Source organism: Rattus norvegicus, chromosome 10, assembly GCF_036323735.1.
Source record: "Rattus norvegicus strain BN/NHsdMcwi chromosome 10, GRCr8, whole genome shotgun sequence".
Lineage (NCBI taxonomy): Eukaryota > Metazoa > Chordata > Mammalia > Rodentia > Muridae > Rattus > Rattus norvegicus.
Genome location: NC_086028.1, coordinates 2,837,368 through 2,851,970, shown reverse-complemented (window position 1 = coordinate 2,851,970; position 14,603 = coordinate 2,837,368). Strand labels below are relative to the sequence as shown.

Genomic DNA, 14,603 nt, shown 5'->3' with positions numbered 1-14,603 from the left:
GAGGTCAGCACTAAACTGACAACTAATGACGTAACTATCTCATTCAGTAAGTCCACAATTAGTGTGTGTACATGTACACTCATCAGAGAAGATTAATTTGGCAGCTGATGGTGATTAGCAGAGACATACAACTTGTCTCTGCAACATGTCCTAAATGAAACACGTACCCCACTACCCTCTCTTACGGCTCGTGAATCATTGCAGAAGAGTGGGCAAAAGAATATAAGCACCAGCGCACCGCCTAGAGCCCGCCGCTCAGAACGACGGCTGGCGCATGCGGCCTGGCTGAGCACTGGCTCCGCGAGTCACGGCGCACGCGTTGGCCTTGCTGTGGCTGACACGAGACTCTGAAGCCCGCTCCAGGTTAAAAGAAAAATGAAGTACAAAATAGTTACTGGTGGTGTTATATCAGGAATTGGAAAAGGAGTTATCGCCAGCAGTGTGGGCACAATACTCAAGTCATGCAGTTTACATGTAACAGCAATTAAAATTGGCCCCTATATTAACATTGATGCAGGAACATTCACTCCTTATGAACATGGAGAAGTCTTAGTGCTGGATGATAGTGGAGAAGTTGACCTTGACTTGGAAAACTATGAGCAGTTCCTTGATATCCGCCTCACCAAGGACAATAACCTGACCACAGGGAAGATACACCAGTACGTCATTAACAAGGAGCGCAAAGGAGATTACTTAGGGAAAACTGTTCAGGTTGTCCCTCACATGACAGATGCAATCCAAGAGTGGGTGATGAGACAGGCGTTAATACGAAGACGAAGATGGCTTAGAACCTCAAGTGTGTGTTATTGAGCTTGGTGGCACGCCCTTCATTGAGGCCTTTCGCCAGTTCCAGGTCAAGGTCAAGAGGGAGAACTTTTGTAATATCCATGTCAGTCTGGTTCCTCAGCCAAGTTCAGCAGGGGAACAGAAGACAAAACCCACCCAGAACAGTGTTCGGGAACTTAGAGGACTCGGTCTGTCTCCAGACTTAGTGGTGTGCAGATGCTCAAATCCTCTTGACACATCTGTGAAAGAGCCGGGTACCCTTGCTTTTAGAAGAGCAAGGGGTTGTGGACTACCTTCTTTGGAGACTTGACCTTCCTGTTGAGAGACAGTCACGGAAGATGCTGATAAAGTGGAAGGAGCTGGCAGACAGATATGATCGCTTGCTGGAGAGCTGCTCTATCGCTCTTGTGGGCAAATACACCAAATTCTCAGACTCATGTGCCTCTGTCAAAAGCTCTAGAGCACTCTGCATTGGCGATTAACCACAAGTTGGCGATCAAGTACATCGATTCCACAGACCTGGAGCCGAGCACCCTGCAGGAAGAGCCTGTGCGCTACCATGAGGCCTGGCAGAAGCTCTGCAGTGCTCATGGAGTGCTGGTTCCAGGAGGATTTGGTGTTCGGGGAACAGAAGGAAAAATTCAAGCAATTGCCTGGGCTCGGAAACAGAAGAAGCCTTTTTTTGGGTGTGTGCTTAGGAATGCAACTAGCAGTGGTAGAACTTTCAAGAAATGTGCTGGGATGGCAAGATGCCAATTCTACAGAGTTTGACCCTAAGACTAGTCATCCTGTGGTCATAGACATATCAGAACATAACCCTGGGCAAATGGGTGGAACCAAGAGGCTAGGCACGAGGAGAACCCTGTTCCGGACCAAGAACTCAGTCATGAGGAAACTCCATGGAGACACAGACTACTTGGAAGAAAGGTACCGCCACCAATTTGAAGTGAATCCAGTCCTGAAAAGGTGCTTGGAAGAGCAAGGCTTGAAGTTTGTTGGCCAGGATGTTGAAGGTGAGAGGATGGAGATCGTGGAGCTGGAGGACCATCTGTTTTTTGTTGGAGTGCAGTATCACCCCGAGTTCCTGTCCAGGCCTATCAAGCCCTCCCTACCCTACTTTGCCCTCCTGGCCTCTGTGGAGCGGCTCCCACATTACCTTCAGAAAGGTTGCTGGCTCTCACCCAAGGACACTTACAGTGACAGAAGTAGGAGCAGCTCCCCTGACTCTGAAATCACTGAACTGAAGTTTCCATCAATAAGTCAGGACTGATCTGGGAGTGCCACAAAGCACTGAGAGAGTGGCTCTTCCCTACATAACTACCTCACAGTTTAAGACAAGTGAAGCATTGATGAGGAAACACTTGAGGACTAAAGGAGGGTCATGTGGAGAACTGGTGACATCGTGCTGTTTGGCAACAGTGCACTGCTTCACTCACCGCCTTATTACATAGACATGGCAACAACACCCACACATTGTCTGGAACGCTTAACTTTATGTGGGAAGCTCTAAATTACTCCAAAAATGTCACTCATTAAGACTTGGTTCTGTGTTTTTAAAGAAAGGTAAAATTGTTGAACACAGGAAAATAGTGCTCTATATTCAAGAACTACCTAAAATCCACAAATCTCTTTTCTATCTCTCTGAATTAAGAGCTACAGGGAAAAAAAAAGACTCAGTATAATTAGTAACCTTGGAGGAAAGAAGATGTTACTTGGAATGAAGTCAGGGAGATGCCTGGTGCTAAATAAAACTCAGTGACCAACTTGAAAAAAAGAAAAAAAGAATATAAGCGCCAAAAGTGATGGATGACTACAAAGAAGCAATGTTTTCTGAAAGAAACAGGGCAGTTGAATATATGAGCTTCACAGCAGTTGTGATAGCTTCTGTAAGACCTGTGTGAGTCCAAGTCACAGAAGAAAAACAACCCAGTTTGAAAAAGAGAGGTGACCCTGAAGTGTCACCCCTGCTGTGGAGCTAAGGGCAGTAGTTGCTGTGAGAAGGACGGTTAGTTTTCTTAAGGGTGTAAGGGACTCATGTTCCAGTGGCAAAACAAATCTGACTCTAAGAAATTTAGAAGCCAAACTGAGGATACAAATTTGATTAGTAGGAAAGAGGAATGTAATCTTTGAGGGAATGTGTGATGAATGTGATCAAAAAACGTTGTATGAGATTCTCAATGACCTAAAAAGACACGTAAATCTAGAGAAATTTCTCAAACATTTAAAGTAATTCAGGGTAGAATGTTAAAACAAAACAAAACAAAAACCAAGAATTCAACGGTCCCCAGCCTTACCTCTTTAATACAGAAATATGGCGTCTTCTCTCAGTTACTGACTTGTTGCTTTGAAGCCACTGCACGTGAGATCACAAGGCTTAAGCATATATCTAACATCAAATTTTCAATTACTTATGTTTTGGCTTATTACATCAAATATCATTTCAATTATAACAATTCTCCATTCCCTCACTAGTATTATCGTCATTTATTTTGTGTGTCAGTGCTGGAATTCCTGTTAGTGTTTAAACCACGGCAGATTTAAGATTTGTTATCCTCATAGTATAAATTATTTGCATATAAATCTTGGATGACGACTAACAAGAGTGTTCCTGTGACAAAGAGAACAGAAGTGCAAGGGCATGCTCAAGGCTGGGCTCTTTTGTTCAAAATCCCTCTGCAGTACCTCGGAGAGACCTTCTACGTTCATACTTCATGAAACAGACCACTTTCAAATTAGGGAAAACTACTTACCATCGAATGTGTTCTTCCTGCAGAGGTACTGGGAAACGGTTCTTCATCAGAAGTATCAGATTCAGAGTTTTCAGTACCCTCTTTCATCCTCTCCTTTAATCTTTCCTTCAGGTACTGGTTAAGAAATGAGTATTGTGCTATTATTGGTCTTTTTATATAAATATAAATATATATATACAGATATATAATTTGAATTTTTTGAAACTTTAGCTGTGCTGTCAACTTTGGAAAAAAGTATCCCCGTTTACTGTGTTGAGTTGGCACTGTACAGAAATTAACAGCCATATTGGTCTAGAAATGTTGAACTTAAGTTTTTTCCATTTGTACAGGGGTAACACACTGTATTAAATATGTAAGGTCTTATCTACGTGGGTTTGATTACAAAAACTAATAAAGTATTCTCTAAATTAAAAAAAAAAGAAATGAGTATTGTGTTGCAACTAGATGGGCCCGTTTTTCTTCATTTGAGTCCTCAGATCGAGGCTGGAAATGGACAGTTTTATATTCCCTGTCACATTGACTTTTATTTTTTTTAGTTTTAAGCTATTCTCTACATATAAGAAAGGTATAATATATATTTGCTTGTAGTACTCTCAGGGTTTGTTTGTTTGATTGATTGTTTGTTTTGGGGCACATGTCTTCAAATGATTTCTGTGCACTTACTAACCACCAGATAATAACAAAAAAATAGAACTAATAATATTTTCATAGTTACATGTCCTTATATATACTTAGCTACTCAAAATTAATGATTTATCATTAAGAAGTAAAAATAGTTACATCCTACCCTCATGTAGCCATCTCAACACCCAAGGATATACTTTAGACCCTCATTGTCTGATGTTAGCTGATGAGTACCCTCCTTTACTCTCATCTCTGCCATATCTACACCCATAGGCATAGCTCCAGACCATGGTTCACATTGGCTTTGCCTGGTATCGGTCCAGTCTAGAAGCTCATGCACCAGCTTTTCCTGGTCTAGCTCCAGTCCACAGCTTTCATATTGGCCCTACTAAGACAGGCTAAGATCTGACACCAGGCACACAACCAAAGAAAGGCTATAAGATAACATCAAAAAAAAAATTCACTTTCTCAGAGATTAATGAACTAGAAACAAAACAATAGAAAGAATCAATGAATCTAAGACTGGTTTGATATTTATTTGTTTGTTTTTCAAGACAGGATTTTTCTATGTGGTCTTGACTGCCCTGAAACTCACTCTGCTTACCAGGCTACCCTAGAACTCTGAGATCTTCCTGTCTCTGCATACTGAGTTCTCAGATTAAAGTCATATACCACCAAATAGCTAGAGTTAGTTCTTTAAGAAGATAAATCAACAAACCTTTACCCAACAAACTAAAAGAAGGAAAGAGGTGAATTGGGAAACATTATAACAGGCATCAAGAAATTCAGAATATAATAAAGGAATTATTTCAAATAATGTGTTCTGTGACTCAGATGCTAAGAGCACTGGCTGATTTTAAGGCAAGAAGAAAAAGAAGCTCTTTCAAATTCCTTTCTGTGAAGCCAATATTACACTTAGAATCAGGACAGGACACAACAAAAAGTAAAACTATAAGAAAAGCAAAGATAATACAAATATAATAAATAATAATCCTAGAAAGTGAGTAGCCTTTTTATATACCAATAACAAGCATGTTGAAAAAGACAATCAAAAAAGTTCAAGAAAACATATCTAGAAATAAACCTAATCAAGCATGTCAAGGAAGCCTCATTAATGAAAATGTTAAGATACCAAAGGGAGGAAACATTGAGGATAATATTAGAAGGTGCAAAGATCTTTCATGGTCATGGATTGGAAATTTTCAACATTGTGAGAAATGGCTATTTTACATAAGCAATCTAGAGATTCAATACAATTATAGTTGAAATTCCAATGGAATTATTCACAGAAATTGAGGAAAGAATTTTAATCTTCATAAAGAAGCACAAAACAACCCTAAATAACCAAAGTAATCCCAAGTAAAATGAACAATGATCTGAGTGTCACCATATATGGTTCCAAGTTATTCTACAGTGCCCTTGTAATACAATTACCATTATAATGACACAGACACATTCAGAGATTACTGGAATAGAATAGAGAACCTAATTATAAGGCCATGCAACTAAAGCCACATGCTTTTCAACCAAGACACCAAAAATATACATTGGTGTAAATGTAGCACAAAGATTAAGGTGATTCAACCAGTTTTGAATTAGACTTGAGGCCTGTTTTATAGGCAATGATTCATTCTTAGTACTGAAAACCAAGCCAAAAGACAGTGGCTAGGAAAGTAACAGACCCTAGGGAAGAAGCTAATGGTGTTGTCTTGCTAAATGGACATGTTCTCAAATTGCTTTCTAAAAATTTATGATTAATCACAGAGAAGAGCACTTTTCAAATTAGTGGATTTTACCATAGAATATGTTTTTCCTTCAGAGGTACTAGGTAGTATCTTTTCTTCAAGAGTAACATTCACTTCAGTTTTTCTAGAGAGCCTACAAACCAACTTTGGTGTCTCCTTTTGGATGGGGTTGTCACCCTGAGTATTCTTTTGCACCAGCAACATATCATCACTGTTGTCCTCAGGAGGAAGTCTCAAAGGTACAGATTCTCTATCAAGCATCTCTATTGCTGAGTCTGTAGATAGATTCTGCAGATGAGAAGGTGAATGATTAGTTTCATTGCCAAACATTTTGCTGTTTTTATTTAGAAACACTTGTTTTAAAAATGACATTATCCTTCAAAGTCATAGGGGTATGGACATACCGAAATAGGAACAAATTAGTAATTAACAGCTAAATGTCTCTGTAAATGCTTAGCTATTAACACAAGACTCTTATTGAGAAGTCAGGATAATTTAAATTAGCCTGGAATAGAAGCAAAGCAGAAACCACAAACATAACTCAGTTTGGATTGGAATAAACAAACCTAAGTATACATTAAGTTTGCAAAGAGTAAGTTGTATGGTTTTAACATGGCAAAGCAATCTGTGCATTAAAAGATTACACCATTCTCTATAATGTGGAAAACTGACTTAAGACACTTAAGTCAAGAATCCATCACAACATGAAACTACATATTTAAAGCACGAAGAAAGAACTTCTTTTCATCAGCTCTACCATACTGGCAATCAAGGTCACATTGCTCATAACTTCAAACACCTAGATAGTGTTTCGAAGTTGATCTCATCTTCATTTCATAAGGAAATTATACACATAACTGCAGAAAGGCTATCAGGAAAAGAAATTGGCCTTGAGCCCACCCAGCCAGAGAAATAAAATCCTTCTGGTTTGTACCTGCACCCAACAGTGGAGCCTATGCTTGGCATCCTCATTCACTCATCCTACATCCAGATGAAGCTTGACCCTCAGGAGTTTTGACACATTCAGGACAGCAGGTAGGGCACCAACCCCTACCACGATGCCTGGCCTAACTGGGACTCACAGTACTCCAGGGAACACAGGATCCCCAACCAGCAAAAGACACAAGCTCCTTAGAGTTTACATCTGTATAAGAGATAACCAGATGTTGAGCAGCAAGCACAAGAACATGAGCAACAGAGATCAGTACTACTTAACAACATCAACCACTAAAGCAAGCTCTGGATATACCTGAAAAGGAAGATTCAAACCTAAAATCACACCTCAGGATGGTGATAGGACATAAATAGCTCCCCTTTTAAAAAAAATCCAGGGAAACACAGTTAAACAAGTAGAAGTCCTTAAAGAGGAAAGACAGATCTCCTAAAAGAAATACTAGAAAATACAATCAAACAGGTGAAGGAACTGAAAAAAATTACCTGGGATCTAAAAATGAAAATAGAAACATTAAAGAAAACACAAAGAGAAACAATTCTAGAGATGGAACACCTAGGAAAGATAGCAAGAGTTACAAATGACAGATGCAAGGATCACCAATAGAATACAAGAGATGGAAGACAGAATCTCAGGGGTAGAAGATATCATAGAACTCATTGATACAACAGTCAAAAAATGCAAAAAGTGAAAGGCTTGTAACTCAAAATATTCAAGAAATCCAGGACACAGTGAAAAGACTAAACCCAAGAATAGCAGGTATTATTCCAAACTCAAAGGGCCAGTAAACATCTTCAACAAAATTATACAAGAAAATTTCCCTAACCTAAAGAAAGAGATGCCCATAAACATACAAGAAACCTATAGAACACCAAACACATTGGACCAGAAAAGAAATTCTTCTTGTCACAAAATAATCAAAATGCACCAAATGCACAGAACAAAGAAGGAATATTGAAAGCCATAAGGGGAAATGGTCAAGTAACATATAAAAACAGACCTACCAGATTTCTTAACAAAGACTCTAAAAAACAGAAGATCTTGGAAGAGATGTCATACAGACCCTAAGAAAACACAAGTGCCAGCCCATTTGCTACTATGTCTAGCAAAATTTTCAATTACCATAGACGGGGAAACCAAAATGTTTCAGAAAAAAAATTTAAATAATACCTTTCCACTTACCTAGACCTACAGAGGATAATGGAAGGAAAACTCCAACACAATGACAGAAAAAACAATAACAAAAAACAAGAAGAAATTACTCTTTTCACAACAAACCCAAAAGAAGAGAACCACACAAAAATAATTCGACCTCTGACAAAAATAACAAGAAGCAACAATTAATGGTCTTTGATATCTCTCAACATCAATGGACTCAACTCCCCAATAACAAGACATAAGTTAACGTACTGATCTGTAAACAGGACCCCGCATTTTACTGCATGCAAGAAACACACCTCAATGACAAAGACAGTAACTACCTAAAATTAAAAGGCTGGAAACATTTTTCCAATCAAGCGATACCAAAAAACAAGCTGAAGTAGTCATTCTTTAACATCCAATAAAATAGACTTTCAACCAGAAGTTATGAAAAATATGGTAAAGAATCAAAGGAAAAATCCACAAAGATGAACTCTCAATTCTGAACATCTATATCCCAAATGCAAGGGCAGTCACATTCATAAAAGAAACTTTACTAAAACTCTAAACACACATTAAACCTCACACATGAATAGTATAAGACTTCAACACCCCACTCTCACCGATGGAAATATCATGAAAACAGAAACTAAACAGAGACACAGTGAAACTACTAACAGAAGTTATTAACCAAAAGGATTTAATGGATTCCTACAGAACACTTCACTCTAAAACAAAAGAATACACCTTTTTTTCAGCACCTCATGGTACCTTCTCCAAAATTGACCATATAATCAGTCACAAAACAAACCCTAACAGATAAAAGAACATTGAATTGATCTCATGAATTCTATCAAACCACCACAGGCAAAGGATGGTCTTCAATAGCAACTAAAACAACAGAAAGCACACATAGATATGGTAACTGGATAACTATCTACCCATGATAACTTGGTCAGGGAAGAAATAAGGAAATCAAAGACTTTCTAGAATTAGAGAAAATGATACTGAAACTTATGGGACATAAAGAAAGAAGTGCTAAGAGGAAAACTCATAGCTCAGAGTGCCTCCAAAAAGAAATTGGAGAGATCTTACACTGGCAACTTAATGGAACATCTGAAAGTTCTAGAACAAAAAGAAGCAAGACACTCAAGAGAAGTAGATAGCAGGAAATTATCCAAGTCAGGGCTGATATCGACTAAGTAGAAACAAAGGCAACTGTACAAAGAATCAACAAAACTGGAAGCTGTGGGGGTTTTTTGTTTTTGTTTTTGTTTTTGGTTTTTGTTTTTTGTTTTTTTTGTTTTTTTGTTATTTTTTTTGTTTTGTTTTGTTTTTTTTTTTTGAGAAAATTGACAAGATAAATAAACCCTTAGGCAAACTAACTAGAGGTCACAGAGACAGTACTAAAATTAACAAGATGGTGCTCTAGGCTCTGTTCTGAAGCTGGGTGGTTCTGTGACCCTGCAATGAGCTCAGAGGGGTGCAAGTACAATCTAGGAAGACAGGCTATGGGGTTTTCAGCATCCAATGAGATAGTCAGGCTTCCAGTCCCACCTGTGCCCAAAGCTGACCCAGTTCCACTGAACTCTGTACCCACATTCCATGGGGGAGAGAGCTGAACTCTCAGAAGTGTGGAGAATCCTGAGAGCACAGGTGAGACCACCACTTCTGCTCACATTCCAGGGCCAAGAGGAAACCACCTGCTGCCCTCTGGACACAGGAAACAAGCAGCACTCTGGGACAGGATCTTTCCAGTTTCCACCTGCACCCAGAGCTGACCCTGTGAGACAGCTCTCTGTACCCAGATCCCAAAGGAGAAAGCAGGTCTTCAGGTATGCTGACACACAGGCTTATAGGAGGGTCAAGCCACTGTCAGAGACAGCAAGACCAGCTAACACCAGAGATAACCAGATGTCAAGAGGCAAGCACAGGAATCTAAGCAACAGAAACCAAGACTACTTAGCATCATCAGAGCCCAGTTCTACCACCAAAGCAAATACTGGATACCACGACACACCGGAAAAGCAAGATTTGGATTCAAATTCACATCTCATAATGATGATAGAGGACTTTAAGAAGGACTTAAATAAATCCCTTAAACAAATACAAGACAACACAGGTAAGCAAATAGAAGTCCTTAAAGAGGAAACACAAAAATCTATTAAATAATTACAATCTAACAGGTGAAGGAATAGAACAAAACCATCTAAGATCAAAAAATGAAAATAGAAAAAAATAAAGAAATCACAAAGGGAGACAACCTTGGAGATAGAATACCTAGGAAAGAGATCAGGAGCCATAGAAGCAAACATCACCAACAAAATACAGGAGATAAAAGAGAGAATCTCAGGGGCAGAAGAAACCATAGAAAACATTAAAACAACCATCAAATAAAATGTAAAACACAAAGAGCTCCTAACCAAACACATGTAGAAAATCCAGTACACAATGAGAAGACCAAACCTAAGGAAAAGAGGTAGGTATAGAAGAGAGTGAAGATTCCCAACAAAAGGTACAGTAAATATCTTCAACAAAATTATAAAAGAAAACTTCCCTAATCTAAAAGAAGAGAAGCCCATAAACAAAAAAAAAAAGAAGCCTACAGAACTCCAAATAGATTAAACAAAAAGAGAAATTCCTCCCATCACATAATAGTCAAAACACCAAATGAACAAAAAAAAAATTTTTTAAAGCAGTAAGGGGAAAAGGGCAAGTAACATATAAAAGCAGACATATTGGAATATACCAGACTTCCCACCAGAGATGATGAAAGCCAGAAGATCCTGAGCAGATGTCATACAGACAGAAAGACAATACAAATGCCAACATAGGTTACTGTGTCCAGCAAAACTCTCAATTAACATAGATGGAAAAACCAAGATATTCCATGACAAAACCAATATTAAACAATATTTTCACAAATACATCCCTACAATAGATAATAGATGGAAAAGTCCAAGGAGGGAAACTACACCATAAAAAAGCAAGAAAGTAATCTTGCAACAAATCCAAAAGAACAGAGCCACACAAACATAATTCCACCTCGAACAAAAAAGTGACAGGATACAACAATCGCTATTCCTTAACATCTCTTAACATCAGTGGACTCAATCCCTCCCCAAAAAAGACACATTAACAGACTGGAAAAGTAAAAAGGACCCAGCATTTTGCTGAATACAGGAAACACACTTCAGTGACAAAGACAGACACTACCTCAGAGTAAAAGGCTGGAAAACAATTTTCCAAGCAAATGGTCTGAAGAAACAAGCAGGAGTAGCCATTCTAATATCCAATAAAATTGAACTTCAACCAAAAGTTATCAAAAAAGATAAAGGAGAACACTCCATATTCATCAAAGGAAAAATACACCAACATGAAAACTCAGTCCTGAATATCTACGTTCCAAATGCAAGGACACCTACATTCATAAGAGAAACCTTACTAAAGTTCAAAGCAAACATTGCAGTTTACACAATAATAGTGGAAGACTTCAACACTCCACTCTGAACAGTGGACAGATAATGGAAATAGAAAGTAAACAGAGACACAGACAAACTAACAGACGTTATGAATCAAACGGATTTAACAGACATCTCCTAAAACAAAAGAATATACCTTCTTCTCAGCACCTCATGGTACCTTCTGCAAAATTGACCAGATAGTCTCTTATTAAACAGGCATCAACACATAGAAGTTTGAAATAATTCCATACATCCTATCAAATCACCACAGACTAAGGCTAGTCTTCAATAACAACAAGAATGACAGAAAGCCCACATACACATGGAAGCTGAAGAATGTTCCACTCAATGCTAAATTGGTCAAGGAAGAAATACAGAAAGAAATTAAAGACTATTGGAACTTAATGAAAACGAAGGCACAACATACCCAAACTTATGGGACACCATTAAAGCAGTGCTAAGAGGAAAACTCATAGCTCTCATTGCTTCGAAAAAATAAACTGCAGAAAGCATACATTATCAGCTTGACAGTACACTTAAAAGCTCTAGAACAAAAATAAGCAAATACTCCCAAGAGGAGTAGATGACAAGAAAAAAATCAAACCCAGGACTGATATCAACCAAGTAGAAACAAAAAGAACTATACAAAGAATCAACAAAACTAGGAGCTGGTTCTTCAAGATAATCAACAAAATAGATAAACCCTTAGACAGACTAATCAGAGGTCACAGAGAGAGTATCCAAATTAACAAAATCAGAAATAAAAAGGGACACAAAACAACAGAATCTGAGGAAATTCAAAAAATCATCAGATCCTACTACAAAAAACCTATATCAACAAAGCTTGAAAATCTGGATACAATGGACAATTATCTTCACAGATACCAGGAAAAACACTAAATCATGATCAGACAAACCATATAAATAGTTCCATAACTCCTAAAGAAAAAGAAACAGTTATTATAAGTCTCCTAATGAAAAAGAGGCCAGGACAAGATGGGTTTAGTGCAGAATTCTATCAGACCTACATAGAAGATTTAATACCAATACTGTTCAAACTATTTCACAAAATAGAAACAGAAAGAACACTACCAAATTTCTTCTATGAAGCTACAATTACACTTATACCTAAACCACAAAAGACCCAACAAAGAAAGAAAACTTCAGACCAATTTCCCTTATGAATATCGATTCAAAAATACACAGTAAAATTTTCAAAAGTCAAATTCAAGAACACATAAAAACAATCATCTATCATGATCAAGTAGGCTTCATCCCAGGGATGCAGGGATGGTTCAATATACAGAAAACCATCAATATAAACAAACTCAAATTAAAACACACACACACACACGATCATCTCATTAGATGCTGAGAAAGCAATTGACAAAATTCAACACCCCTTCATGTTAAAAGTCTTGGAAAGATCAGGAATTCAAGGCCCATGCCTAAACATAGTAAAAATAATATACAGCAAACCAGTAGCCACCATCGAACTAAATGGAGAGAAATTTAAGCAATTCCACAAAAATCAGGGACTAGACAAGACTGCCCACTCTCTCCTTACTTTTGCAATACAGTACTCAAAGTCCTAGCCAGAGGAATCAGACAACAAAAAAGGATACAATTGAAGGAGAAGAAGTCAAAATATCTCTATTTGCAGATGATATGATACTATTCTTAAGTGACTCCAAAAGTTCAACCAGAGAACTACTAAGCCTGATAAACACCTTCAGCAAAGTGACTGGATATAAAATTAACTCCAACTAATCAGTAGCCTTCCTCTACACAAAGGGATAAACAAGCTGAAAAAATATGAAACCAACATCCTTCATAAGTCACAAATAATATAAAATACCTCAATGTGACTCTAAACAAGCAAGTGAAAGATCTGTATGACAACAACTTTAAGTCTCTGAAGAAAGAAACTGAAAAAGATCTCAGATGATGGAAAAAAATCTCCCATGCTCATGGATTGGCAGGATTAATATTGTAAAAATGGCCATTTTGCCAAAAGTCAATACACAGATTCAATGCAATCCCCATCAAAATTCCAGCTCAATTCTTCATAGAGTTAGAAAGAGCAATTTGCAATTCATTTGGAATAAAAAGAAACCCAGAATAGGAAAAACTATCCTCAACAACAAAAGAGCTTCTGGGGGAATCACCAGCCCTGACCTCAAGCTGTATTACAGAGCAATAGTGATTTTAAAAACTGCCTGTTATTGGTACGGAAACAGGAAGGTAGATCAATGGAATAGAATTGGAGACCCAGAAATGAACCCACACATGTATGGCCATTTGATCTTTGACAAAAGAGCTAAAACCATCCAGTAGAAAAAAGATAGCATTTTCAACATGGTGCTGGTTCAACAGAAACCGAGGACATTCAAAAACTCATCAGAGTCCTCAGCTCTGAAAAAAAAAAAAAACTCATCAGAGTCTATGACAAAAGCCTATAGTCAACAAAACTGGAAAATCTAGATGAAGTGGATGATTTTCTAGACAGATATTAGGTACCAAAGTTAAATCAGTATCATACAAACCATCTTAACAGTTCCATAACCCCTAAGAAAATAGAAGTAGTCATTAAAATTCTCCCAGCCATAATGAAGTCCGGGGCCAGATAGTTTTAGTTCAGAATTCTCCAGTGTGTGTGCCAAACTCTTAGAGCCTCTGTTGAAGTGGCTGGGCCTGACACCGTTTCTCTGCCATCCTCTGTAGATCTTAGTCAAGGAATCAACCCCAACATTACCACGGAGGTACAGGTGCTGTGCTGTGGAAGCAGTTCTCATCATATGGGGCGAGCTCTTTATGTTTGATCAGCTTGACTGTGTCCACATATTCGGGACTTTCAGCTTTCCAAACTTTTTAAGGAAGGCTGCCAGAGCTCTGACAAACTCCTGCTGGAGTTTAGTGTCTGTTAAGGCATTATGTGGTCTCCGTGCTGCCAGCCAGGGGAAAGGGTTAAGATTGGTTTTTTTAAAATGATTTTTGTGGTATCTGTAAATTAATACATTTGCCTATGAAGGCCTGAGCTGTTGCATTGTCTGATCCTGGATTCCAGGCAGTTATGAGTCACCTGACATGTTCTAGGAACAGGACTTGGGTCCTGTGCAAGAACAGTATGTGCTCTGACTCT

General features: G+C 38.2%; 1 protein-coding gene and 1 pseudogene across 10 annotated transcripts in view; one reads left to right on the top strand and one right to left on the bottom strand.

Annotated features, from left to right (window-relative positions):
* A630010A05Rikl (RIKEN cDNA A630010A05 gene like) overlaps positions 1 to 14,603 on the bottom strand; it is a 161,859-nt gene that overhangs the window by 37,804 nt on the left and 109,452 nt on the right. For 8 of the 10 annotated variants that reach the window (XM_039087599.2, XM_039087593.2, XM_063270059.1 and 5 more), the window contains 2 exons: positions 5,957 to 6,193; positions 3,537 to 3,650 (listed from right to left, as the gene is read on the bottom strand). In XM_039087599.2, the coding sequence (XP_038943527.1) occupies positions 3,537 to 3,650; positions 5,957 to 6,193 (351 nt within the window). Of the gene's footprint in view, positions 1 to 1,942; positions 2,047 to 3,536; positions 3,651 to 5,956; positions 6,194 to 14,603 lie in introns of those variants that run through there. The other 2 variants (XM_063270060.1, XM_008767464.4) reach the window with 2 other exon arrangements.
* On the top strand, positions 304 to 2,071 carry Ctps1-ps1 (CTP synthase 1, pseudogene 1; annotated as a pseudogene).